Raw genomic sequence first — 26,850 nt, forward strand, 5'->3', positions numbered from 1 at the left:
CCCATGGGCAGGAGCAGTCTACAGTAGCCCTTGACGCGCATGACACAACTGAGCCCAAAATCTCTGTCCTTAACCAAGACAGCCAAGGGACTTTTTTTCCCTTCTACATTTTACAACCTTCCTCGCCGCGGCTGTTGAGCCAATCGCAGCAGTTGTTAAGTGAGTCACGTGGCTCTTAAGCGAATCCGGCTTTCCCCCCCCCCCCCCCGCCCTTGACTCAGTTCGTCAGAAAGCTGTGAATCCCCTGACCCTGCAACCGTCATAAATGTGAGTCAGTTGCCAAGCATCTGAATTGTGATCACGCGATCCCAGGGAAGCGGCGAGGGTTGTAAGTGTGAAAACACACACACACACACACACACACACACACACATATATATATATATGCACAAATACAACACATATGTGTGTGTGTATGTGTGTGTTGTATTTGTGCTGATAAATAAATAAAGGGAGACTAGTATAGATCTATTTCAAGCTATTTAGCTCTCATCAGCTAGCCATACCTTTACTGGGATTTGAAGGATACCCAGTATTTGGGCATACCAGGGGTTGTAACACACACACACACACACACACACACACGTCATGTTTTAGGATGGAAATCCAACACCCAATTCTGGATTCCACCTCCTGGCATTTGACAGATATTTTGCCCCTGTACATGGAGGCTCCATTTAACCCTTGAAACACCTTGCCTATTCTGTGCTTGGACGGTTCGCTCGGCGTGCAACGAGACAAGTTGTTGTCCTTTTTTTGCAAACAAGCCGGGTGTTATTGTACTCCTTCCTTCATTCCCCGCAGGGAGGGGGGGGGAAATCTCTGCCCAGTTTGGGAAGCCCAACCAGCTGCCCCAGCCACTGGTTCCTGCTGGGCAAACAGGTGCTGGAGGAGGAGGAGAAGGAGGAGGAGGAGGGCAGCTACGCTCCTGCGGACGGGATGAGCTCACCGCTTAGGAACGTGGCAATTACAGCATCCTCAAGAAGAGGAGGAGGAGGAGGCCGAGCGACACACCTTGACGCGCAGGGATGGAGAGGTGGCGGCAGGACCGGCTGGGCAGCTTCGGAGGGCAGGTGAGACGATGGTGGTGCACGGAAGGCCTGAACCCCGCAGAAGCCAAGGAGCTCTGGGCCCGGTCCAGGAGGCTGTCCCTGCCGGCTGCGGCCTTGCGAAACCCACCTGGACCCCCCCTCACCGGTCCTGCTGGGGAGGAGAACAATAAATGGTGGTGCATCCAGGTGAGTCTCAAACACAGCATCCATGGAGAGAGAGAGAGAGAGAGTTTGTGTGTGTCTGTGATTTTGGAACCGTTGCATTTCTGCCAATGTTTGGCCACCGGGGTTGGCAGCTGGCAGCCTCTTTGCCCAGCCCGGCCTCTTTGGGGCCCAGATGGATGGGTGAAATTAGAATTATTCAAATAACGACGTTGCATTGCAACTCTTGTGGTGTTGTGCTTTTCGTCGGTGTCCCATGGGGCTTGCTTTCCCCGATGGGCGTTTGATCCTAAACGGAGCCTCCTCCGGCAGTGCAGTCTATCCCCAAATCCCGACCCCGCAGAGTTTCTCGCTCAGTTTTGCAAACTCTTCCCGCCTCAGGTTACAACAGCCGTGAAAGGAAAATAAATGACACACAATAGCCTTTCAGTTGTTATTGCGCGACAGTTGTCACAACTCATGTTTTTCCACAACGCGAGCAGACGCCGGTTGTTATTCACATCCGCTACCGTGGGAGAGTAGCCGATTTAAAACGTTCGTAGCGGGCTAATTTGCCTGACATTTATTCCATTCCTCGTCAGTGAAATTAATTTGCATTCTGGCAGGGCTGCCATGCCGTTTTTCAAATATCCAGGAAAAAGGCAGGCGGGAAACGCCAGAAAAGTTTAGACAAGCATTTGTGTGAAATAATACAGGGACTCCTGCTTGAGCAGGGGGTTGGACTAGAAGGCCTCCAAGGCCCCTTCTGACTCTGATGTTTGAATGTTTATTTGGCTAAAACAGCAACAATTAAAAGGAAAAATACTGTCTAGCATTCCTTTATCGTACGTCTGCTTTGCTCACAAGGCTCCATTAATGACTGTGTAGATAGATGATAGATAGATAGATAGATGATAGATAGATAGATAGATAGATAGATGATAGATAGATAGATAGATAGATAGATAGATAGATAGATGATAGATAGATAGATAGATAGATAGATAGATAGATAGATAGATAGATAGATTGCATGGATGGATGGATAGATGAATAGATGGATAGATGGATGGATAGATAGGATTAGATAGATAGACAGACAGACAGACAGGATAGATGGGATAAAGATAGATAGACAGACAGGATAAATATAGATAGGTAGGATGGATGGATGGATAGATGATAGATAGATAGATAGATGATAGATAGATGATAGATAGATAGATAGATAGATGATAGATAGATAGATGATAGATAGATAGATAGATAGATAGATGATAGATAGATAGATAGATAGATAGATAGATAGATAGATAGATAGATGATAGATAGATGATAGATAGATAGATAGATAGATAGATAGATAGATAGATAGATAGATGATAGATAGATGATAGATAGATAGATAGAATAAAATATAGCCCAATTTATTACAACCAACAATTCCGGTCTGTTCAGAGGCCTCAATGGAGAACCCAAAATCTTTGGAGAAAACCCATTTTGATCCCTTTGGGAAGAAAATTCAGCCGATGAAACCTTTTGAGCGATGGGAAGGGAGGGAAGGCATCTCGGGGGGCCTCCGATATCCGTTCCGATGGCCCGTCGTTCTGTGCACCAGGCGGTTCGCAAGCACAACAAAAACGACGCGCTTTCTGCACGCCAACCGACAGGATCCGGTCGGACTCGTTGGGCAGGTTGTTGCTTCCACGGTTGCAACGTGCAGCTTTTATCAACACAGCTCTTGCCTCACCTTGGGATAAAAGCAGCCAGATCCCAAATAGGCCAATGCGTTCGCGGCCTCCGGCGTGCCTGGCGGTGGGAAAAAACGAAAGTGAGAAGGAGGGAAGCAACGGCAGCCGTTGGGGGAGCGAGTAACTGGATTTACGCCTCATAGGAAGCCCCCCGTGGCGCCGCTCAGTAGCTTCCCACGTAGTCCTCGACTTACGACCTCAACGGAGCTTAAATTTCAGTTGCTACATCAGACGGTTGTTAAGTGAGTTGGGCTCCGTTATCCCCTTTCTTGCCGCTGTTGTTAAGCAAATCGCTAAACTCGTAACAAGGTTGTTGAGTGAATCTCGCTTCCCCGGAGCACTGCGACCATCACAGAGACGAGTCCGTTGCCAAGCAAGCAAATTTTGACCACGGTCGTAAGTGTGAAACGCGGTCCCTTCCCCCCCCCATTGCCATTGTTCTTTGTACGGTCGCTCTGCATTTATGACGGTGGAAGCATCTGGGGGGGGGTGTCATATAAATCCCCATTGGCAACCTCCCCTAGCAAGCTTCCGACAAGCAACATTGACGGGGAAGCTTTGATTCGCTTAATGCCTGCAATGGTTCACTTAAGGGCAGCGGCAAAAAAAGGTGGTGGAATCCATCTTAAATAACTGGGTTAACAACTGTTGTCAACTCACAAAGCATCCCTGGCCTGCTCTGGAGTTGCCATGGGAGGGATGGGAAACATGATTGGGTACTTGCCGACATGAAGCTCCTAATAAATAACTGGATTTCTTTGGAAGATTGGCTTGAGGCTCATGATTTAATTAGGGCATCCATTGGAGCCCTGACAACTGTTTTGCTTAGCAAAACAAATTCAGACCTGCAAGTCCCTGGCTTTGATAAACCCAGGTTAAACAAACCGTGGTTTAGGCTGTGCCCAAACTCTATCCATACGCAAAACCATCTTTAACCCTTTCCCCAGTGTTGGAAGGCAGAGAAGCTGTGTTTTGACAGCCATGATTGGCTTGGCAGCTCACCCCAAACTGGGTTTGATGCCTCGGTTGCCAAGGGGCTGCAATGTGCCCCCACCCGCCGGCTGAGCCACAAACCTAGATTGACAATCGCAGAGAGAACCCAGCCAAACCATTACGGGTGTGTTTGTGTTGTTTATGGCAGCAAATGTTTGGAAAACTGGATTTTAAGGCTGGCATCAGAGCAGAGGGTGAGGTTGGGCTGAGGGGGGAGGGGGGAGAGATTTCCCCCTCCCCCCCGGGAGACGGAGCAGAAACCAGGATCTGTTTTCAGCAACGGGGAGATTTTGGCAAAGGGATCCCTGTAATTTGGGCTGGCAACCTGCCGCCTTCACACGCCCCGAGGATGGATTTAACAGGTGCTGCTTCACAAGAGCCGAAAAACAACCCTCCTCGCCTCCCTGAGGACTAGCTCCTTGGTCGGCCTTTTCAACTTGGCCTGCACGGAGGGGTGATTTTTACACAAATCGATTGTCCAAGAACATTTTTGGGCACACCGTCCTTCTAAACGTTGAAAACGTAAAAGTTTTGCAACTTTGGTAGTTTTAAGATGGTGGACATCAACTCCCAGAAATCCCCAGCCTGCCTTCATGGACTGCAACTCCCAGTTTATAATTATAATTCTGGGAGTTATAATCCACCCATTTGAAAACTACTAAACTGTAGAGAAAGGCTGCCCCAGAGGAAGACTAGAGAGAGAATTCCTCCCCTGGCATGGCCCTATGCACTTTGCCCATGCTCAGAGACCATTAGGACCCTGTTTTCATGTGAAAACCATATGGAAGTGTTTTTTTTTTAAATCTCCCCTCATAGTTTAAACCAGTGTTTCTCCCCCTTGCTAGCTTGAAAACAGGTGGGCTTCGAATCCCAGAATCCCCCAGCCTGCCACCTTCACGGACTGCAACTCCCAGAGTTCCCTGGACAGCATGGGATTGTGGGAGTTGAAGTCCACCTCTTTCAAAACCGCCACGGTTGGGGGGGGAAACACTGGCTCCTAGGGAGTGTTGTAAAATCAAATTTAATTCCCGTTTATTCCGTTGATTCCAATTCAGCCGAATGGACCTTTCTTACAGCTGTAGGACAAGACGTTAACAACCGGTCGGTGGGAATTGGGTGGCGAAGGATTTTAAGGAATGCAAAAGCTGCTGGTGCTTTATTGTCCTTGTTGTTCTAGAGACCGAACAGGAAATGGCACCCAGGCTGACATTTCATGGAAAAAGCCATGAAATTTGAAAAACACCTGCAGTTCTAGGCAGCAGGACACACCTTATCCGCCCTCAATCACCCCCCTGGGGGGAATTCTCCTTGGGGGTTTCCGTTGATGGTTTGTGATGCTTTTTGACACAATTTTGACCTGATGATGGACAGGCAGGAAGGAGGCTTGTTTTTGAAAAGGGCTTTAATTACACTTTCCCATTTTTGGGGGCTCTGCTGTTTTTATTTTGTTTTTATTTATTTTTTCCTACTCTTTTTCCCCACCCTCAACATCTGGGCGTTTTCCTAGTTTAAATGCACGGCTTCCCTCTGCATCGCCTAATAATAATAATAATGAGGAAGAAGAAGGAAGAAGAAGAAGAAGAGGAAGAGGAAGAGGAAGAGGAAGAAGAAGAAGAAGAAGAAGAAGAAGAAGAAGAAGAAGACGACGACCACCAAAAACTAACTTGGAACTGGTTAAGATTAAGAGTACTGAAAAAAAGAAATAGAAGGCTTTATTTTGGCAGCTCAAGAACAAGCAGCCACAAACTGCATGAAGGCAAAAATTCAACATGTTACCACCAACAGCAAATGTCACCTCTGTAATGAGAAAGATGAAACAGTCGACCACTTGATGAGCGGGTGCAGCAAAATTTCACAAACTGACTACCTACAACGCCATGACCGCATTGCTAAGACCATTCACTGGAAATTGTGCCAGAACTTTGGATTTGAGTACAGCAAAAACCACTGGGGACCATCCGGTTGAGAAGGTTTTAGAGAATGAGAAAGTCAAGATCTTGTGGGACTTCAGAATCGAAAATGAGACGGTGAAGATCTTGTGGGACTTTCTAATACAAATGGATTCTCATTTGGAGCGCAACACGCCAGATATCACAGTTGTGGAGGGCCGAAGTGTACAATTTATTGATATCGCTGTTCCTGGGGATGCCAGAGTCGAAGAAAAAGAACTAGAAAAAAATAATAATGAAATATGGCGACCTGGCCATCGAAACTACACGGCGATGGATGAAACATGTCACAGGGGTACCCATGGTCATCGGGGCACTTGGCACCATGTCCAAGAATTTTACAAGATACATCCACAAATTGCAGCTTCCTGCAATAACACCAGCAGAACTGCAAAAAACTGCACTGCTCAGAAGATCTTATATTTGAAGAAGGTCCTTGGTTGATCCCTAGGACGCTGGCAGCAAACCGTATCAACCATTAGCACCAGTCACTGGTATTTGTGATGCATTTTTTGAATGTTCAGTTGACTTCAGTTTCATGTTTAATGAACAAAGTATAATAATAATAATAATAATAAGAATATAATAATAATAATAATAATAATAATAATAATAATAATAATAATAATAATAATAATAATAAATAATAATAATTCCTTATTGTCAGTGCACAACATATGTATAATGGGATTGGTTGAGATCCCTCAGTGCACACAACACAATACAACTCACAGTGAAGACAGAAAAAGAAATTCTAATTCCTTAGTTAATAAAGTTATTTTTTAAAAAAAAAAACCAGATAAGAGAACACTAGAGGGCAAGGCGCATGCGCGGAAGCAGAGAGTCGAAGGCCAGGAGACCGGCCAACCACCTTCCAGAGGGGCGTGGCGTGGGGGGAGAGAAGGCGTGGCTTGGAGCGGCTCGGAACGCTGACGGCGTCAGGAGGGGCGTGGCCGGTATATAAGCGGCGGGCGTGGCGGTCTCCGCCTCATTCGCGCCGGAGCCTCGCGGCGGATATGAGTGCTTCGCGCGGCCTTTGCACGTTGGTGCAGCTGCAGCCGCTGGACGAGCAACCGGTAAGCTCGCATGTGCGGAGGGGGCGAATGCGGCTTCGTTTTAACCCTTGCACTTTTTTCCCCCATTGCTAAATTTTGCTTTTGGTTTGGAAAAGCGCGGAAATTGTCCAAAAAAGCAGCGGCCGTGTTGGGAAAAAGTGCTGGGAAGTGACGTGCATATATATATATATGTGTGTGTGTGTGTGTGTGTGCTTTGCTATTATGGTTATTTTATTATATATATTATTCCATTAGATGATTATTAGATTATATTATTGTATTATTAGATTATTGCTGTCTGTCTATCTGGTATTGCAATCGAGATAGATACCTTATTGCAATGTTTAATGACCGCTGGGGAGCGGCCAAAAATCGGATTTTATTTTATTTTATTTCTAAGCTGCCACCTTTCCTGGATTTATGCGTCTGCAGTGCAGCGTGGAGAGCCGCCAAAGGGACCCATTTCCTGGGTGGATCCAAGAGGGGAAAAAATCCGCTGCCTTTTCCTTGGGAAGGAAGCCCATTGGCCAAACAGGGGCTCAAGAGAGCCACTGACCATGTGCAGAGTTCCTTCTCCTCCTAGGGAGAAGATGCTTTGCATGAAGACTTCCCCTGCCAAAAACATGCTTTTGGCCCAACATTGCCCCCCCCCCCCAACCAGATACATGTAATATCAATCACATATTATTGATAAATCAATAATATTGATGGATTGTTGGTGATCATTCATCAATATTTCTGATGGATGGGTGGACTTTTTTTTTCTGCTTGCACCCCCAACTTCCATGTGCAAAAGTTGCATTTTTCTCCTTGGAATTGACACCAACTCTTCCCCCTTCCCCAAACGCATCATATTATTTAGGATATTATTCCCTCTGTCCCCAAATTCCACAGTTGGGGCTTGTGCGATTGAAACCTTGCCGAGGTTGTTAAAGAGACCCACAAAACACACAACTTTATTTCAAGGGTGCTTCACTTAATGCCACAAAATGCCGCTTCTCTATTTCCCTTTCAGCCTGGATCCAAATTCATCTTAAATTTAAACCTTTTGCGGTGTGTATGAGTGTGGAAATGTGACCCCCCAATAAATCCCCTTTTGGAGTCTTAAATAGGAAAAGAATTCGGAATAAAGTGCAATTGGTTCAGACATCCAGATCTCTCTAGCTGGCCTGGGTAGGCGTGCTGCAGCTGTCTTTTTAACTTAACATCTGAGCATTTTTGTGTGTGTATGTGTGTTTTTCCAGGCAGGGTGTGTGCAGATGGTCCCTGGCTCAGTCGGTTGAATTTTATTGAATTATTTATATCCCTTCCCAGTCGATAGGCCTCTTGGAAAGCAAAGGAATCTTCTTTATTTTCACATTATTCTTTTATCACATCTAAGACTCTTCCCCCATCTCCCTGTAAAATAAAATAATTCCTGGATAAACGAAACCCTTACGGTCTACATACCAATTGTTGGAATGCTGTAAGTTAAAGATCGCTCTTTTGCTGCAGTAAACCATCGAGGTCTGTTAATTATCTTTTTCGTTAATGTGGTTTGTAAAATAATTTAATTGTGCCTGAATTATTTCAAAGGGGATTTTCTTTAAAAACAAAAAAGAAAGATGGCACTCTTCAACGCATTTTGTATTAAAAGATCTTTTTCCTCCCACGGATAAAACACGGCGGTGGTTTGCATCTTATGAACCATCCCTGTTGTTTAATTTCTCCTTTTTTATGACATCAGGAGGTGCTCTTAAAGGTGTTTTAAGGTTGCTTTTTAAGGCTTTGCAACAAAACCTTGGGAGAATGTTAAAGGAGGTTTGCAAATGAACCAGGTTATCTGCAGTTTTAAAAAGCCTGCCCTTAAATGGAAACGAAGACCGAGCGCCTGGCTTTGAGGCAGCCAAGGTGTCAAGTTGCAATCTTTGGATTCGAGGACAAAAGGAAAAACAAAGATGAGCGAATCACTGCCGTTGTTAAGTTAGTCAGACAGTTGCTAAGTGAATCTGGCTTCCCCGTGTCAGAAGGTCGCAAAAGGGGGAATCGCACGACCCCGGGAGGGGGGGACACCGCGAGCATCGTAAATCTCAGTCGGTTGCCAAGGGGCTGAATTTTGACCATGTGACCCCGGGGTCACTGCGACGGTTGCGTGAAAAGGGGTCATAACTCAGATTTTTCAGTGCCGTTCTAACTCTGAACAGTCACTAAGTGAACTGTCATAAGTTGAGGACTGCCTGCATGCAGACACAGACACCCTCAACGTCTCTTCCCCAGATAGGGAAAATTTCTTTTCTTTACCACCCCCTTTAATTTCCTTCCTTTCTCTCTTTCCCCCTTTTAATCTCCTTCCTTTCTCTCTTTCCCCCTTTTAATCTCCTTCCTTTCTCTCTTTCCCCCTTTTAATCTCCTTCCTTTCTCTCCCCCTTTTAATTTCCTTCCTTTCTCTCTTTCCCCCTTTTAATCTCCTTCCTTTCTCTCTTTCCCCCTTTTAATTTCCTTCCTTTCTCTCTTTCCCCCTTTTAATTTCCTTCCTTTCTCTCTTTCCCCCTTTTAATCTCCTTCCTTTCTCTCCCCCTTTAATTTCCTTCCTTTCTCTTTTCCCCCTTTTAATTTCCTTCCTTTCTCTCTTTCCCCCTTTTAATTTCCTTCCTTTCTCTCTTTCCCCCTTTTAATCTCCTTCCTTTCTCTCTTTCCCCCTTTTAATCTCCTTCCTTTCTCTCTTTCCCCCTTTTAATCTCCTTCCTTTCTCTCTTTCCCCCTTTTAATCTCCTTCCTTTCTCTCTTTCCCCCTTTTAATCTCCTTCCTTTCTCTCTTTCCCCCTTTTAATTTCCTTCCTTTCTCTCTTTCCCCCTTTTAATTTCCTTCCTTTCTCTTTTCCCCCTTTTAATTTCCTTCCTTTCTCTCTTTCCCCCTTTAATTTCCTTCCTTTCTCTTTTCCCCCTTTTAATTTCCTTCCTTTCTCTCTTTCCCCCTTTTAATTTCCTTCCTTTCTCTTTTCCCCCTTTTAATCTCCTTCCTTTCTCTCTTTCCCCCTTTTAATCTCCTTCCTTTCTCTCTTTCCCCCTTTTAATCTCCTTCCTTTCTCTCTTTCCCCCTTTTAATCTCCTTCCTTTCTCTCTTTCCCCCTTTTAATCTCCTTCCTTTCTCTCCCCCTTTAATTTCCTTCCTTTCTCTTTTCCCCCTTTTAATTTCCTTCCTTTCTCTCTTTCCCCCTTTTAATTTCCTTCCTTCCTTTCTCTCTTTCTCCCTTTTAATTTCCTTCCTTCCTTTCTCTCTTTCTCTCTTTTAACTTCCTTCCTTCCTTTCTCTCTTTCTCCCTTTTAATTTCCTTCCTTTCTCTCTTTCCCCCTTTTAATCTCCTTCTTTTCTCTCCCCCCTTTAATTTCCTTCCTTTCTCTCTTCCCCCCTTTTAATTTCCTACCTACCCACCCTTCCACCCATCTCTTCTCCTCCTCCTCCTCCTCCTTCCCAAAATCCAAAATTGACTTTTCTTTTCCAAGTAGGAAGAAGTCAGTCTAGCGTGCCTTGATTAAATTTTCTCCCACAGATAAGATAGATTGCAGAATTCCGCCCCTCCTTAAAACCGAGGCTGATAAGCATATCTGGATAGTGTCATCTCCTGAAAATGCACTGGGTGTTGCTTACCCCTGCCCCTCCTCCCCCCTCCCCCCTCTTATTTTCCTTGGCCGTCTGCATTTTCCCACCCGGATTCTTGGAATATTTACAGACTCTGTGCCTCTGACTTTACCCGTGATTTCCTACGACTTGGCAAGAAAATTTACCTTCCCTTTTCCCCACTCCTTTCTAGGTTTAATTGCATTTCTTCCTTCCTTCCTCCTCTTTCCTTGACTCTCAAAGTTAAAAAAAAGACCTCTGGACATGTACAGAGTGCTTGATATCTTCTCTCGTGCCGGGTGCCTGAACACCCAGATTGCAGGCGTTGCCCATTTGAAAATAAAGAATTTTATGGGTCCAATAACGTTGAGCTGTTTTTTATAGACTTCGGGTTTTTTTTTTGAAAGAAACTTTTTTTTCTAAAAAATAAATCTGAATAATCCTGCTCGTTTACAGGCCAGAATTATTAGCTGTAATTAGGAGATGAGAAAGAACAACTTTAAAAAAAAAGAAGAAGGCGATGAGTTAAAGCTTTCAACAAGTTGGGTAGAAGTTTTTTTTTTTTTTTTTTTAATATGTGCCTTCTCAGACGTTCAACCTGGGGATTTTAAAATTATAGTTGTTATCTCACAAAATAAACCAGTTCCCCAGTTGTGAAAGGTGTGGAAAAGTATAGCCTGTCTCATCCTCCCTAAATTTTAGGATTTTCTGGCTGCCCTTGAGACAAGTCACAAATACACCTGGTCCTCGACTTACGACTGTTTCTTTAGCCCCCGTTCAAAGTTATGACACCACTGAGAAAAAAAAGTGGCTTACAACTGCCACAGTGTTCCCCAAGGTCGCGCGATTAAAATTCAAACCCTCGGCAACCGATAACGTATTTATGACGGCTGCGGCGTCCCGGGATTGCGTGATTGTCACTTGCGACCTTCCTGGCTGGCATTCCGACGAGCAAAACCCACGACGGAAGCTGGAATCACTTAACGACCGCAATATTTCACTTACCAGCCGCGGCACAAAAAGGCAGTAAAATTGGATGCAGCTCATTGAACAATCTCCCTTTTGTGTCATAAGTCAAGGACTGCCCCATTTTGGAAAGTCTTGCGGGACAATGAGGAAACACTGGGAGAAGAAGATAAAATTTTTAAAAAGCATCAAATTTTAGTTTCTGGAATTCTGCCCTTCAATACGGCCCAAGAGGACTAATCAATAAGGGTTGAATTGAATTGAATTTTTTAAAAAATACTAGATTGGATAGACTAACGTTAAAGATCAAAGAAAAGGAAGATGCAGAATATTTTCAAATACGGGAATTGTTTTTTCAATGGTTGGATAATAGAAGTAGAAATGAGGAGATGGGAAAGCTTTATTATGTAAGCAACTGACTCAGACAATACACTGTTCGCAAGGCACTTATATATGTTAATTAGAAATGTATAAATAAACTAAAGGTCAAAGTTCCCCTCGCACATGTGTGCTAGTTGCTCCTCTCCGTTTCAAAGCCAAAGAGCCAGCGCTGTCCGAAGACGTCTCCGTGGTCCTGTGGCCGGCATGACTCAATGCCGAAGGCGCACAGAACGCTGTTCCCTTCCCACCAAAGGTGGCTCCTATTTTTCTACTTGCATTTTTACCTGCTTTCGAACTGCTAGGTTGGCAGAAGCTGGGATAAGTCACGGGAGCTCACTCCATTACACGGCGCTGGGGATTCAAACTGCTGACTTTTCTGATCGACAAGCTCAGCGTCTTAGCCACTGAGCTAAGTAAACTATATATATATATATATATATATATATATATATATATATATATATATATATATCATACGTACGTACGTACATATATTTGACTGGATAAAATTCCCACATCTCTGCTGGCCAACAACATCTGATGAAGCTTCTTCTCTCCAAGTATGGTGGACCAATTTCTTGAGCCACTCAGAGGTCCAAGCTCTTGACTTTCCTTTCCTCTTGATGACATGTTTTTAATGGACCTTTCCCGAATGTAACTCTCTTTATAATTCTTCCAGAATTATCTTTATAAGTCTTCGAGGAAAGTAAAACAGCCCATATTTCTCAGAAGACCTTGGACTCTGATCTGGTTGGTTGATGGGTAACTATTGAGGAAACTTCTCAGTAACTTATTGCTCGACACAAGGCTGTTGATTTTCTTGCTTTCGTGGTCCTGGCAATCTTGTGAGGGCTCCATCACTCAAGGTTTTCAAGCGTAGACCAGACAACCACTGGATTGGAGTGGTACTATACAATATCTTGCCTTGAGCAAGGCGGGTTGGCCTAGAAGACCTCCAAGGTCCCATCCACCTCTTATTTCTCTGTGTTTGTGGGGTCCAGTTAAGACAAGATCACTTTTATTGTGTCTTCTTGGATGCTGCTGGTTTTTCTTCTCCGGCATCTGGCTAAAACTCCTCTTAACAAAACGGAGCCAATGGGCTTTCAGCAGAAGGTCAGACGAGGAGAAAAAGGACTTCCCTTTAGCTCGGGAAGCGAGGCCAATTTACATACCGACACAGCTCCTTGGAGGGGGGAGGTATGTCAGCTCTTCCGAACAGCCTCCTCCTCCTCCTCCTCTGAATTTATTGTCGCTGATCCTATCTTGAGTTGCGAAGGGCAGAGGCAACAGGAGTGTTTTGACAGCCCGGTTGGAAAGCGAAGTTGTCGTGCCGGTTTTGAAGAGCGCAGATTGCAACCCCGGCTAGCCGCTGCGTGCACAACAGCGGGAGGGTGTGGAGGGAATTCTGGAATGGCTCCTTGTGTTTTTTGTTTTGGGGTAGAGGGCTGTGAAGGCTCCGTTTTGCTATCGTTCCGTCGCACCAACTTTGTCAAACGTGGTTTCTTGCGTTGGATTGCAGACCCGGATGTGAGCTTGAATCTCTGGAGGAAAAATAATTATTAGAATTAGAATAATAATAAGATATCCAAGACAGCTTTTCTACTTTTGTGAGTACAGAGGGGGTGTCTGTTGGTGGCATCTTCGTTACATTACCGGTGGGAATGGCTAGGGTAGAGATTTGAACTGGAAAGAAAGAAGGAAAGGAGAGGAATGAAAAGAAGGAAAATAGACAGGAAGGAATGAGAAAAGAAGAAGAAAAAGAAGGAGGGAGGGAGGAAAGAAGGAAGAGAAAGAAAAATAGAGGAAAGGAGGAAGGAAGAGAAGGGGGAGTGAGGGAGGTAGAAAGGAGCAGAAGAAGAAGGAGGAAGGAAAAAGAAAAAGAAAGAAAAAAAGAGGAAAGGAAGGAAAATAGGAAGGAATGAGAAGAAAGGAAGGAAGGAAGGAAGGAAAAAATAGAGGAAGGAAGAGAAGGAAGAAATAGAGAAAGGGGGGAGTGAGGGAGGTAGGAAGGAAGAGAAGGAAGGAAGGAATGACGTCCAATTTTTTTCAGGGCAGTAATATCGAAAAATTATTATTATCTTCTTCATGTTTGCTCTGCCTTTCAACCCGTTTCTAGGACAACAAACTCATTCCGATCCTCAAAACTTCCATCTCCCCCCCCAAATCTCTTTTCCAGGATAAAGCCCACAAGTGGTTTCCAGGCAGAAAGGAACTTTAATGAAACTTTGGACTCTCTTTGGGTGGGGAATTCCGTAAAAGTTTAGCGGACGAATCACTGCTATTCTCTGCTTTCGGCGGAGCAAATCCGACATTAGTGGTTATGCCACAAACCAACTTCTCATATTTTGATCTCCCTGGTTAATGTAGGAAACCCTCAATGGGGCTTACTCTTGAGTCAGCCTCTGGTGAATGGTGCCTGCAGGCTGCATAATTTTCGGGGAAGGGGGGGTGGGCTTTCATCCTGACCACAGACCATGATGCTTGGAACATTTTTTAAAAACTGCCTTTTTTCTAATTTTTCACACCTCTGTTGGAAGGATTTACCCCTAAATAATAAAAATGTTATTAACTGCCCAGAAACTGCATCTCTTTCTTAAATCAGTATTTTTCAAACGCGGGCTCTTTAAGAGAAACACGGTCTTAACAAATGCCTGGAATTCTTCGCAGTTTCAGACTGCGTGGGCCCTTTAAGAGAAGTGGACTTCGACTCCCAGAATTCCTGGCTGGGGAATTCTGGGAGTCGAAGTCCACACCTCTTAAAGGGCCCACGTTTGAGAAACACAGGTCTTAAGAAATGTCTGGAATTCTTCGCAGTTTCAAACTGTTACGAGTCCTTCTGGCTAAGGGCATCCGGCAGGGGAGCATGGGTCCCCCTGTGGCCGAAAGTCCACCTTGCAAGGTGAGCGTTGTAAAAAAAAACCAGGAAAAGTCTGCAAGAGAGTTGCTGTGAATTTGCTCTGCCACCACCCCTCCAAATTCCTTGGTATTTCTCCAGGAAGGATGTGTGTGTGTGTGACCCCTGGTCTCCTATATCAGATTGGGGAGGGTGGGTGGGGGCTTTCCCAGCTGTCCCCCCTCACCCTCCTCACCCTCTTCCTCCACCTTCTCCACACCAGGCAGCCGATAGGAATGACTCACCTGTACCTCCCAGATCTTTGGCTGGCTGCCTTTTCCGCTACCATATTTGGGGAGGTTGAGTTGCCCCACGTGTTAACTTCATTTGTTTTTCCTGATGGCTTCTGGAGATACGGCAGCAGTGACGCCATTTGGAAAGGTGTCATTCCATTACGTCTGAGGATAAGGAAAAACTTGTCTCCCTCCCTCCCTGCTCGAGCGTAGTTTTAAACGGGCACGAGGATTATTTCTTTTCTTCCTCATCCAGAGGTCAAAATGCTTTACGGGGGTCGCAACAGGGCAGCCGCTGGTGCGGCTGACAATGTGGCCTGGCAGGAGGATGGTCAAGGGGTCAACACCCCTGCTGGAAGTGACCTCCCAAAGCCATGATGGGGTAATATCCTCTTTCAAAAAGTTAGTTAGTCCTTGACTTACGATCATAGTTAAGCTCCTAATTTTCCATGGCCAAATGAGACATTTGTTGAGTGAGTTTTGTTCCATCTTGCGACCTTCCTTGCCTCCGTTGTTAAGCGAATCGCTGCCATTGACAAGTTAGTAGCCTGGTTGTTAAGCGAGTCGGGCTTCCCCATTAACTTGGTTTGTCAGAAGGTCACCAAAGGGGACTCTGCAACCGTCATAATTTGAAGCCCAGTTGCCACGCATCCAAATTTTGATGGCGGGACCATGGTGATGTTGCAGAGGTCGTAACGGTGAAAAATGCTCATCATAAACAACTAGGTTCTGTGGCGCTGTCACTTTGAATGGTCACTAAACGAACCCGCAAGTCAAGAAATACCTGCATTAGCCATAATGAAAGGGTGACAAGCGTCGTAGGAAGCTGCCGGATCCATCAGTGTTGGATGGGAACATCTGGTGGGAAAGACATCTGGTTGGCAGGTTAGGCAGCTCATTTGCATAGGGTAATGAGGTTCCCACGCCTAATTTCACTCACAGCCTTCCTCATTTTAAATCTCGTTTTGATTCTCCTCCGTCTCCCCCAATGCTGGCGGGTTGCGAATGACAAATTCTTTTCCAGGGAAAGTTATTCTTTTTTTGCATTCTTTTCCTCTCCCAGGCCTAAAATGGGGAAATATTTTCCCTCTCCGCTTAGAGACGCCCCCAGAGTGGGACAGGCGATAAATTAAAATAAATCTGAATACATTTGCATGAGCCAAACGCTGCTAACTGCCTCTTTTTCAACCTCTCTCCTTATGGTGACTTCAGGACAGCGTCAAAGTCTTAAGGCTGACCCTTCAGAATGACCTTCCGGGGGACCGGCCAGACCAAGTGAAGCAAAAGGTGAGCATATGCGCCGGTCAGCCCTGCGAGGAAGGCCCGCTCCGTTTCTGCAATGTTTGTTCTGTTTTGTCAGAAAAACTTCAGCAGCTGGAAATCCCGGGGCCTCCGTCTCAGTCGAGGTTGTCCCTTTAAGACTTGTGAACTTCAACTCCCAGAATTCTTCAGACTAGGGGAATCGTGGGAGTTGAAGTCCACAAGTCTTTAAAATGGCCGAAGTTGGACGCCATTGGTCTAAACAAAATCGGGACGAGTTCCTTGCTCACTCCAACCTTGGAGGGTGGGAAAGTGGTGTATTTTGGGGTCTTTGCTGGCTTTGACCCCCCCCCCCTACCTCTCCCCTCTTAATGTTGTGGCCCGCCTGCAGAGCTGGCAGCTGATTCAGACATTGAGGAGGTTGGGGAGGAACCTGGGCCAGTCCTGGAGTCTTGGGAAGGCTCTGAGGAGGGCTCTGTGTCGGAGGCAGAGAGGGGGCCAGGGCCATCTGGCAATTCTCAGCTGCCTTCGGAGTCAGACATCAATGGGGCAGAAGAACAGCTGGAGCCTGTTCCCAGTGTGGGCATGCGCAGAGCTGCCAGATGAAGGGAAAAGCTAAAGAACAGGGGTCGACTTGGGAGTAAGGCCACAGGTGGACGATGAATGGCCCCTCCCAGAGGAAATAAAAGAGGAGCTACTGGGGAGTGGAGTTTGCAGGAGACCATTAGTTCACTTCATTGGTTCGTGACTCTCCGAGACTCCTTACCAAATTTTGCAGCTCTCCAAGCCAGATGAGGTCTGTGACCGTAAATCCTCCCTTGAGAGACTTCGCTGGATGTGAAGGAGCAGAATTCACAGTCAATTAATAAAAGGTGTTTTTTTTTGTTGGGACCAGGAGTTTGCTTCACACAAACTCAGTCAGAACACTTAACTCTCACTCTGTGTCTTCTCGTTGCAGCCGGTGGGACGAGCCTTCGCCATGGTGGCCAACCGACCGGCGAGCAGCCACGGCCTGGCGTCCGAATGCATCAAGTCTAACGAGGGGGACGAAGAGATAATTAAGGTGAGGGGCTCCCCGGATGATGAGAACCTAACCAGACCTAACCACTCCCTCCCTTCGACCTTGTCAGCTGCTCAGAGTTGTTTGATAGTGAGATGGGCAAACAATAAATTTAATAGGTCGATAAAGGAGAATATTTGTAGCTCAGGGTTCAAATGAAGGCGCTCTCTGAGCTGGCTGGTTTTCTTGCAGGGAAAAACTCTCCTCGTGTCTAGTTGTCTTGGTGTGCAGTGCCCTATAGCATCGTTTTGAGCGTAGGAGTTGAAACAATTTATGCCCAGGATGTGAGGGGGTCTGTAGATATTTTCACGGCCCTCTTTTTGACTCGTGTCAATATACTGGTCCTCAACGGAAGGCAGGTTGGCACTAATTGTATTTTCTGGAGTTCCGATTCTCCTCTGAAGTCTGTCTCTGTCTTGTTGGGCCGTTTTTTTTCCTCTTTCCTGGCTTCCAGCTGCCTCAAGTTTCGCCTTCAAAGCCCAGACACCCCTCATCCTGCAAAAAGAGACATTTTTTTAGCAAGGAAGGTTTTGTGCGCGTCGAACGGCCCCGGGATGCCGTTGTGTTCGCAAAACCGGTGCAGCCTGCTTTTTTAAGCGCCTCAGGGTGTGTGTGTGTGCGCGAGAGTGAGTTTGTGTCTCTCTCTCTGCGTGTTTTTCCACGCTCCCTGCCTCCCCTTTCCTAATCCCAGTTTTCGTGCACCCCGGGAAAATATCCGTCTGGCCCGGTCTGGTTCTCTCCTCTCATTCCTCTCTCTTGTCTCTTCACCGGGTGTTGTGGTTTGTCTTGTTGTGTGACTCAGGTGTACCTGAAAGCCCGGGCCGAAGAGAGGGCGAAGCATGAAAACGGCCCCCAACCGTTGACAAACAACTGTCATCCGCCAGAGGTAATGGACGCCTTTTGACAAGGTACCCCAGCCAGCAAAACGGGGAGAGGCCGATGGAAGCTGGCATTTGGGAGGGGAGGGAAGAAAATTCCGAACGTCTCTTGGCTGCTTGGACCAAGTTTCCAAACTTTTCCTGCCCTGCCTGTTAAAATAAAATAAAACAAAATAAAATTGGATGTCACCCTGACGGAGAAGGTGAGCTCCAAAAATCAGAACCGAAACCGACTTAAAGAGAGTTGGAAGGGACCTCAGAGGTCTTCTAGTCCAGCCCTCTGGTCGAGGTCATATCACCTCCGACAAAGGGTTCTCCAGGTGGTTTCTTCTCTCCTTGGTTAGTTTCCATCCGTTGCCTCTTCTCCTGCCTTCGGGTGCTTTGGAGAACAGGTGGGCCCCTTCCCCTCTTCCAATTTGGTTGCAAAAATTTGCTTGTCATTTTGAGTGCTTCCCCCACATCAAATCTTGCTGGAAAAATTTCCTCTTTTGTGCTTGGGGCCATCCTTAAATTTTGCATTGGAAGTGCAAAATTCTGCATAGAAGTGCAAAATCATTCCTCTTCACAAGAAGAGGAATAATGGAAGAAAAGGAGAAAAAGAAGGAAACTAAAGAGACTTTAAATTGGGTCAGTTGTGAAAAGTAGATAATTGGGGTGGTCATGAAAACCTTTTAAATGGTTATAAAATGGAGTTTTCAGATATATGGAGAAATATTTTTGAAGCTAAAAAAAGTGTGTGAATCCTTGAGAGACAACAAAGAGACAGAAAGTTTGTTTACACCCACAGAAAAAAAAAGATAGAAATAGAATTTGATGGGGGGGGGGATTTAAATGAAACGCAAGAAGTTAAAAATATAGAAGAGGAAGAAGTGAAAAACAAGAATCCATCGGACAATATTATGGAAATTCAGAGAAAGGTAGAAAGAGTAGAGAGGAAAGGAGGGGAAATACTCCCCCAAAAAAGAAGCAGCTAAAAAATAAAAAGGGAAATACTTTGCAGAGAAAAGTGGAAGTTTTGGTGAGGGGTGTGTGTGCAAATAATACGACTTTAAAAAGGGATATACAGGAGAGAAAGCCCAACACATACAGAAACAAACACTATTTCCCTTCCTAGGAGAGATGTTTGATCCTCCTAAAATCACTTGGAGGGGGGAGGTTTGGCACAAAAAGGCAGGCTTTTATTCCTGCCCACTCCCCAAATCCGTGCCTACTTTGACAGCCTGGTCAAGATGCCAAATTTTCCAGCTTTGCCAATAATCCCCCCCCCCCCCACCTCCCAGCTTGGCAGGAGATGCTTTGCGTCTCCCTGGCACCAAAACTCAGCCTGCCAAGCCGGCTGATTCACTCCTCCTTTCCTTCGCCCAGCCATGCGCAGATGTTGGGGTTGGCTGGCACAGCTTTGTTGGCTCTGTCTCTTGAGTTTTTTGGCATAGACGTGCACGCACTGCGCCCGATGGGAGCCTCGGCAGCTCTGGGAAGGGGTGTCCCTGACTTCAGAATTGGGGTGTGTATGTGTGACAGTTGGGGGCCCCTCACTGTGTCTCCCTACCAAACTCAGCACCCTGTTTTTCGAGAGAATGGGTTGGCGGCTTCGGTGCCATGCTTAAATCGCATTTTTATTTTTTCTTCTTCCTCCGCTTCTGATAAAACAGTTTCCCTCCCATAAGTCAAACGGCTTCCAGCCTCTTCGAACGGTGACGTACCGTACCGTATCCATAAGTCAGGTCAGTGCTTGGATTTTTAATATTTTCCTGGCTTTTAATTCTTGGTTTTCCCTGTTTTTATTCTAATATTTGTGCAAGGTTTTTTAAGGCTGTCGGTCCACCTTTCAACGGCCTCATAATCCCTTGCGGGTGCAGTCTGGACAACTGAATGGAGCAAGCAAAGTGTTTTACTGGCCGGATGCTCTTCCTGTTGCCAGAGTGGCGTTCGGCAGATATATTCTCATTGTGCCCAGAGTGGGAAAATATCTGCCTCTGCCTAGAATTGAACTCACAGCCTTTCTGATTGTGAGACCAGAGCACCACTCTAGATTCCCAGCATGGAATAAATACTGTAAATGAAGAATAAATAAAAAAATGGGGGTGTCCCCCAGAATTCGGGGTGATGTTTTTTGGGGGCAGCTTCCTCGGATCGATTTAAGAAACTTAAAAGTCTAGCAAACTCATCTATTTCATTTCTTATTTTTCTAAGTTTTCCTGGCCACATTCAGATGGTTTCTTTAAACATGAAAGAAATAACGGAAAGTCACATTTGTCCCTTTAAAAAAAAAACAACCCGTTGGAACCCCCGGGATTAAACCCCCCCCCCCTTCTCTGCGCTTAGGACGAACCCACCTATCCCACCGAGGACATTTCCGTCATGCGCGAGACGACCAAGAGACTCTTTTCAAAACTTCAGGAGGCCGAGAAGAGGCACCAGTCGGACCGCGCGGCCTATGAGGTAAGTGAGCCTGATGTGCAAAATATTGGGTTGCAAATGGAATTTTTTTTGCAATAGAGTAGAATAGGACAGGACAGAATATTAGAATAGAATAGAATAAATATTGGCATATAGAATAGAATAAGGAATGGCATAAAATATTGGCATATAGAATAGAATTAAGGAATGGAATAAAATATTGGAATAGAATATTGGAATAGAATAGAATAAATATTGGAATAGAATATTGGAATAGAATAAATATTGGAATAGAATATTGGAATAGAATAAATATTGGAATAGAATAGAGAATAGAGTAAGGAATGGAATAGAATATTGGAATAGAATAATAGAATGGAATGGAATAGAAGATTGGAATATAATAGAATAGAATTACTTTATTGTCACTTTGAACGTACACTAATTGGCATACATCAAAAATGAAATGTTGTTGCATGCAGCTCTTAACTGGGCGGGAAGAGTGTTAAATCCGGATTTTCCTCTTGTGTCCAGACGTCCATCTCGCATTACCGGAGGGAAGCGGAGCATTCGGGCATTGCCCTCCGGAAAGCCGAAACGGAACTGGAAATGAAGGACCTTAAATTGGAAGAACTGCAACGGCTCCTCACCGGCATGGAGAAGGTATATATTCCATCTCCTCCTCTTCTATCTCCTCTTCCTTTCCTTTCTTTTCTTCTTCCTTTCTCCTCCTCCTCCCTTTCTTCATTCTGCCTTCTTATTTCCGTTCTCCTGCTCCCCATCTCCTCCTCTATTTCCTCTTCCTTTTCTTCTTCCCTTTTCCTTCTTCCTTTCTTCATTCTGCCTTCTTTCTTCCTTTCTCTTACTCTCCAGAAACCCCATTCCTTTCTAACACTGATGATGTTGCCTAGTTAGGTCATGAAATGTCTACAAGCAAATAACCAAGCTCAGAGAGCACCAAGGACCACGCAATCCTGCCCCTCCCCTTTCCCCCCCTCTTCCTCGGGGGTCTTGCATCCTGGTGGCTGCGAGGCCATTGAGATCCTTGCTGGATTACGTGGGCTGCAAACAGGCCCCTTTTGGGGGGGGGCAACCCTGGAGCAGGATAACCAAGCGGGAAACAGCGTCCGAGTCTCTCTGGGGCAACCGGCTTGTTCCTTTTGAGAAAGCAGAGAGCGGCTCACCCTCGCCGTCCGTCCCACCTGACCTTCCTCTTCCTCCTCGGCAGGAACACCAGATCCTCCTGCAGAAAGTTCGGGATGGCGAAATGCAACTGGAAGATCTGCGGAACTCGGAGAAGGACAAGGCAGCCGAGCAGGAAAGGTGAGGCCGCCGTGGAGGCTGGGCTGGGCCCCCAAACACACATACCCTCGGCAGCCGAGACCGAGGGAATCTGATTCGGCAAAGAGCTTCGCCACCCGTCAACGCTGCTCGGTTTCCGGTTTCCCTCCCGTCGCAGGTCGGCAAAGTTAGAGAAGGAGGTAGCCGGTCTCCGGGAAAAGATCCACCACCTGGACGACATGCTGAAGAGTCAGCAGCGGAAAGTCCGGCAAATGATTGAGCAGGTTGGTCCCGTGGGGTCCGAGGACTGGGCGGTGGTCCGGTTGGGGATGGACAGGGGGCTGAATCCGGGCCTTTTCCCCTTCAGCTTCAGAACTCCAAGACGGTGATCCAGTCGAAGGACGCCATCATCCACGAGCTCAAGGAGCGGGTGGCGTACCTGGAGGCCGAGGTGAGGAGCTGGTTCTCGTTTGGGGTTCCAGAGGGGGGGGGGACAGAACGGGGTGGCTGGGAACGGCGCGTCCATAAGCTTGCGTGGCAGCTATCCATGGGGCTGCATATCCGGAACAGTGAGGACTAGAATCTTTTTTTTTTAATTTTAATAGTTTATTTGTAACATTAACATACATCAATGCTTTTTGAACACTGGTTCGATTGCTTACATAATCATGTTTTCCCCGCTCCTTATTTCCCATCTCTGTTATTCAACTCTTTATAAAACAAATCTCAGATTTGAAAGTGTATCTTTCTTTACTTTTGACTTTAATGTCAAGTCTGCCCCTTTCTGGGTACTGGGACGTGTCCTGCTGGGACGCGGTGGCTCAGTGGCTAAGACACTGAGCTTGTCAATCAGAAAGATTGACAGTTCAGCGGTTCGAAATCCCTAGCGCCGTGTAACAGAGTGAGCTCCCGTTCCTTGTCCCAGCTTCTGCCAACCTAGCAGTTCGAAAGCAGGTAAAAAATGCAAGTAGAGAAATAGGGACCACCTTTGGTGGGAAGGGAACAGCGTTTCGTGCGCCTTTGGCGTTGAGTCATGCCGGCCACATGACCACGGAGACGTCTTCGGACAGCGCTGGCTCTTCGGCTTTGAAACGGAGATGAGCATCATCCCCTAGAGTCGGGAACGTGCGAGGAGAACCTTTACCCATTTCTGTGCAATCTAATATGTTTTTTTAAAATTACATCTTCATCTCTCAGTGTTTCCTCATTTTTTTCCAATACTTTGCCAATGCAATTCTTGCCGCCCTCAAAATATTGCAATATTAAATACAAATTCCCCTTATTATACTAGAATCTTTCCTAAGGGCTTGGGAGCAGGGCTCTGGATTATCCTGCAGCCCCGCCCTCCTCTTCCCCCCCCCCCCAAAAAAAATCCAGGCGGGTGGGCGGGGTTTTTGTGTGTGTGTGTGTAACGCTGCCCCCTGGTGGAATGTTAGAGAACTTTTAGAATCTAGGCGCGAGCACGCTCCATTATCAAAAAAGTTGTGTTTGTCCCATTTGTGTGTCAGAAAATGGGCTTTGCGTGTGTGTTGGGGGAGAAGTGCCTGTGGATTGAGCCCAGATTTTGGGGTGGGAACTTTTCTACAGCAAATTTGGACACACACCCCCACAGTGGCATCGATAAGGAAGGAACGGTTTGAATTCCTCAGCCAAGGCCTGGCAAATAGTCTTTCAAAGGTGAATTTATAGACCCACAGACCTTATCTAGCTTGGAAAGCTGCCATGCACCTATTTCCCAAACGCAGCACAGTGCAAGGAAAGACTTGGCACAGAGTCTCTGGGATTCACGGACAGATCTTCACACTCCTGAAATGAATCTAACGAAGGAATTGTTTCCTGCAAAAGCCCACTCCTCTTTCGCTCCTCTTTTATTTCCTATGAGATGGCTCCAATCACCTTCCACCTGTGACTTTACTCCCAAGTCGATCCTGATTTCTTAGCTGTTCTTTTCTTCTGGCAGCTCTGCGCATGCGCACACAGGGAACAGGCTCCAGCTGTTCCTCTGCCCCACTGCTGTCTGACTCCGAAGGCAGCTGATAACTGCCAGACGGCCTCTGCCCCGTCTCTGCCTCCGATGCAGAGCCCTCGTCCGAGCCTTCCCCAGCCTCCTCACTGGCCACGACACAACTGGAATGTCTCCCTTAAATCCCTTTTCTTCCTCTTCTTCTTCTTTTCCTGCACGGAAGAACCTGGAAATGCACGACCGCATGGAGCACCTGATTGAAAAGCAGGCCAACCCCACATCCTTCCACAGCCGCAGCCGCTCCAAGTCGGAGACGGTCAGCAGGTGAGCGGCCACTGCGTCGGAGGCGATTGTGGCTTGCCATTGTGCGGGTACACACCCCTGCCCTTGTGTGGGGCAGTCTGGGGGTTCCTGCTTGTTGGTAGGTGAGGGCGAGGGGCCTCCTCTTCTAGCTCAGAGAGTTGACTTTTGGGTTCGCCTGCAGACGTTTCGGGACCCAGCTAGGTAAGCTCATCAGGTGGAGGGAAGGTAGGGCTGGCTGCCTAGGCAAGCGACTCACAGCCTGCAAAGCTCCCTCTTCCTTGCCATGAGGTGGTTACGTAGCTGGGTCATGAAACGTTTCAGGAAAATGAGCTCAGAAAGCACCAAAGCTCTCCGAGACGGCTTTTTTCTATCTTCTTCCACCCCTCCTTCCCCCTCTTCTCATCCTCCCTCCCTCCTTTTCCTTCCCTTCTTCAATTCTTCTCCCCCCCATCTCTCCTTTTCCCTCCCTCCCCTTCTCCAATTCTTCCTTCCTTCCTTCCCACCTCTTTTTCCTTCCTCCCCTTTCCAATTCCTTCCTTCCTTCCTACCTCTCCTTTTCCTTCCTTCCTCCCCTTCTCCAATTCTTCCTTCCTTCCCTTTCCAATTCCTTCCTCCTTTCCCACCCTCCCCGCCCTTCTCCAATTCTCCTTCCTCCCTTTCTCTCCTTTTCCTTCCCTTCCTCCCCCTTCCAATTCCTTCCCTTCTTTCCCTCCCTCCCCTTTTCTCCTTCCTCCCTCTTTCCTTTTCCTTCCTTTCTTCCCCCCCCCCCTTCTCTCCTTTTCCTTCCTTCCTCCCTCCCTTCATTTCTCTTTTCTTTCCCTCCAGCAAAAGGTTTACCAAGCCTGTGGGACCGAAACCTTTGCCCCTGATCCGAGTCTTGGAAACATGAACGGGATTTTTCGCGACTCTGCCTGGCAAGGTGGCGCCCACCGCAAATCCGCTGGATGTCGGCCGCTGCCTCTCCGTTTATCGCTTCCTCCACCCACCCCATGTTCCTCACTCCCTCCTCCTGTGCCAAGGGAGAGTGTTGGCACGAGCAGGAAGGCCTCCCCAGGCCCTAAAAGCGGTGAATTTTATACCGGATCGAGGCGGAGGAAGAGGAAACGCCTGACTGCAGAAGAAGAAAATTGGAGCGAGTGGATAAACGGGTTCAGTTTAGAAAAAAGAAAAGGACAGTGCCTTTTAAAACTTCCCGACTGCCCCAATTTCATAGCTTTGGTTCTTGGGCAAACTTATTTTGGGGTCGAGAGGGAGAAGTGAAGGAGCATTAGTGGCTTTTCCCTTGAATAAAGCTTCATTCAAATAAAATAAAAAACCCTTTTCTTCTTCTTTGCCTTGTGAGCGAGGCGCTTCCCACTCTCTCTCCTCTTCCCCATTGTTTTAAAAACCCATTTTAACCCTTGCGCCCCCCCCCCCAAAATAAAACCAACCAAGCTGAGATCCCTGTTTGCCCCCCTGGGGGGACGGACGGACGGACAAGACTTGATTCCTGTAATTTAATTTAGAACCCGTTTTGTGTGTCTGTACATATTTATCTATGAAATAAACGCAAGGATGGTCTTTAAAGAAAAGTGCCTTTTTGTTTTGCTCAGCACCCTAAGCTGTTTTAGCATTAACTTGGTTCGGTGTTTTTTGCATGTCTTCCTCTCGGGAGGATAAATAGAATAGAATAGAATAGCAAAATTGGAAGGGACCTTGGAGGTTTTCTAGTCCAACCCCTTGCCTAGGCAGGAAACCCTATACCGTTTCAGACAAATGGCTATCCAACCTCTTCTTAAAAACTTCCAGTGTTGGAGCATTCACATTCATGCAACTAATGTTGTTGTATTTTGTACAAGGACAATCAAAACCATATGGGATGAGTTCCAAGATTCCGTGTGTTCCAGAGCCTTTAAAATGGGTTTGATTCTGTAACCAGGTTTGACTGCAAGGTCCCTTCCAACTCTCTTATTCTATGATAATTATTTACTGAGCCGGAATGGCTCCTAGTGTGTGGCTAAGAACAATCCTATCCATGTTATTTAGCCAAAAAGGGGTGGTGGTTTTATTACTTACCTGCTTGGGAGGATTCTGGGAATCGAAGTCCACCCATCTTCAAAGTTGCCAAGGTTGAGAACTTGGGTTTTTTTTAAGCAGGAAAAAGTTTTGCAGGAATATATATATATATTTGTTTTATTGGTTAAAAAGAAAAAAAAAACCCAAAATAAAAACAAAAACATTGTACATGGTGCAACCGTCCTGGCATTCTCTCTGCCACACAAAACCTAAAATATAACCATATTTTAATTATAAAATATTATAATTTTATAAAATTATATTTGTATAAAATTAAATATAACATTGGTGCTTAACATACTCATTATCACACACCTATAAGACCTCTTTCTCATCCGGGATCTTTTTTTTTTTTTGAAGACGTTTCGCTTCTGCTCCCGGAAGCTTCCTCAGTTCTACCATGAACCTGTTAGGACTTGAGAAATCTATAGAGAGAGACATCTAACCCAGGTGCCTTAATCCGGCGGGCACAAGGACCGCGCGAGAGGCAACGCTCCAGCCTCCTACCGCTGCGGCAGTGCCGCGCATGCGCCCTCCCCTGGGTGGGTGTGCGGGTGAGTGGGAGGGGGCCCGGGCCGGCTACGGAAGCCGGCAGAAAGGGGAAGAGGGCGGGGGGGGGAGGGGGCGTGGCCGGCCGT

At 46.4% G+C, this 26,850-nt stretch overlaps 1 protein-coding gene across 3 annotated transcripts; it reads left to right on the forward strand.

Annotated features, from left to right (window-relative positions):
* Nucleotides 1–248: 248 nt before the first annotated feature.
* On the forward strand, nt 249–25,567 carry TUFT1 (tuftelin 1). 3 transcript variants are annotated; one of them, XM_081967993.1, is made up of 13 exons: nt 249–267; nt 974–1,238; nt 16,225–16,299; nt 17,231–17,335; nt 18,135–18,218; nt 19,863–19,934; nt 20,536–20,652; nt 21,145–21,273; nt 21,839–21,933; nt 22,070–22,175; nt 22,259–22,342; nt 24,078–24,178; nt 24,983–25,567. In XM_081967993.1, the coding sequence occupies exons 2-13, from the start codon at nt 1,029–1,031 to the stop codon at nt 25,044–25,046; spliced, it is 1,242 nt and encodes a 413-aa protein (XP_081824119.1). In that variant the 5' UTR covers nt 249–267; nt 974–1,028; the 3' UTR covers nt 25,047–25,567. The 3 variants fall into 3 exon arrangements, with proteins under 3 accessions (XP_081824119.1, XP_081824118.1, XP_081824120.1); XM_081967992.1 differs by lacking the exon at nt 249–267 and having other exon boundaries at nt 946–1,238; XM_081967994.1 differs by lacking the exons at nt 249–267; nt 974–1,238 and adding an exon at nt 6,832–6,962.
* The last annotated feature ends 1,283 nt before the right edge of the window (nt 25,568–26,850 follow it).

This window comes from Natrix helvetica (assembly GCF_964273705.1).
Source record: "Natrix helvetica genome assembly, chromosome: 16".
NCBI classification, from domain to species: Eukaryota; Metazoa; Chordata; class Lepidosauria; order Squamata; family Natricidae; genus Natrix; species Natrix helvetica.

What these genes read in the sequence shown, in the direction of transcription:
- TUFT1 (XM_081967993.1), top strand. Translation starts at nt 1,029, where the DNA reads ATGGAGAGGTGGCGGCAGGACCGGCTGGGCAGCTTCGGAGGGCAGGTG. An exon ending in GTACCGTATCCATAAGTCAG is followed by an intron (nt 19,935 to 20,535) that starts GTCAGTGCTTGG and finishes CTCTGCGCTTAG; the next exon opens with GACGAACCCACCTATCCCAC. An exon ending in AAGTCGGAGACGGTCAGCAG is followed by an intron (nt 24,179 to 24,982) that starts GTGAGCGGCCAC and finishes CTTTCCCTCCAG; the next exon opens with CAAAAGGTTTACCAAGCCTG.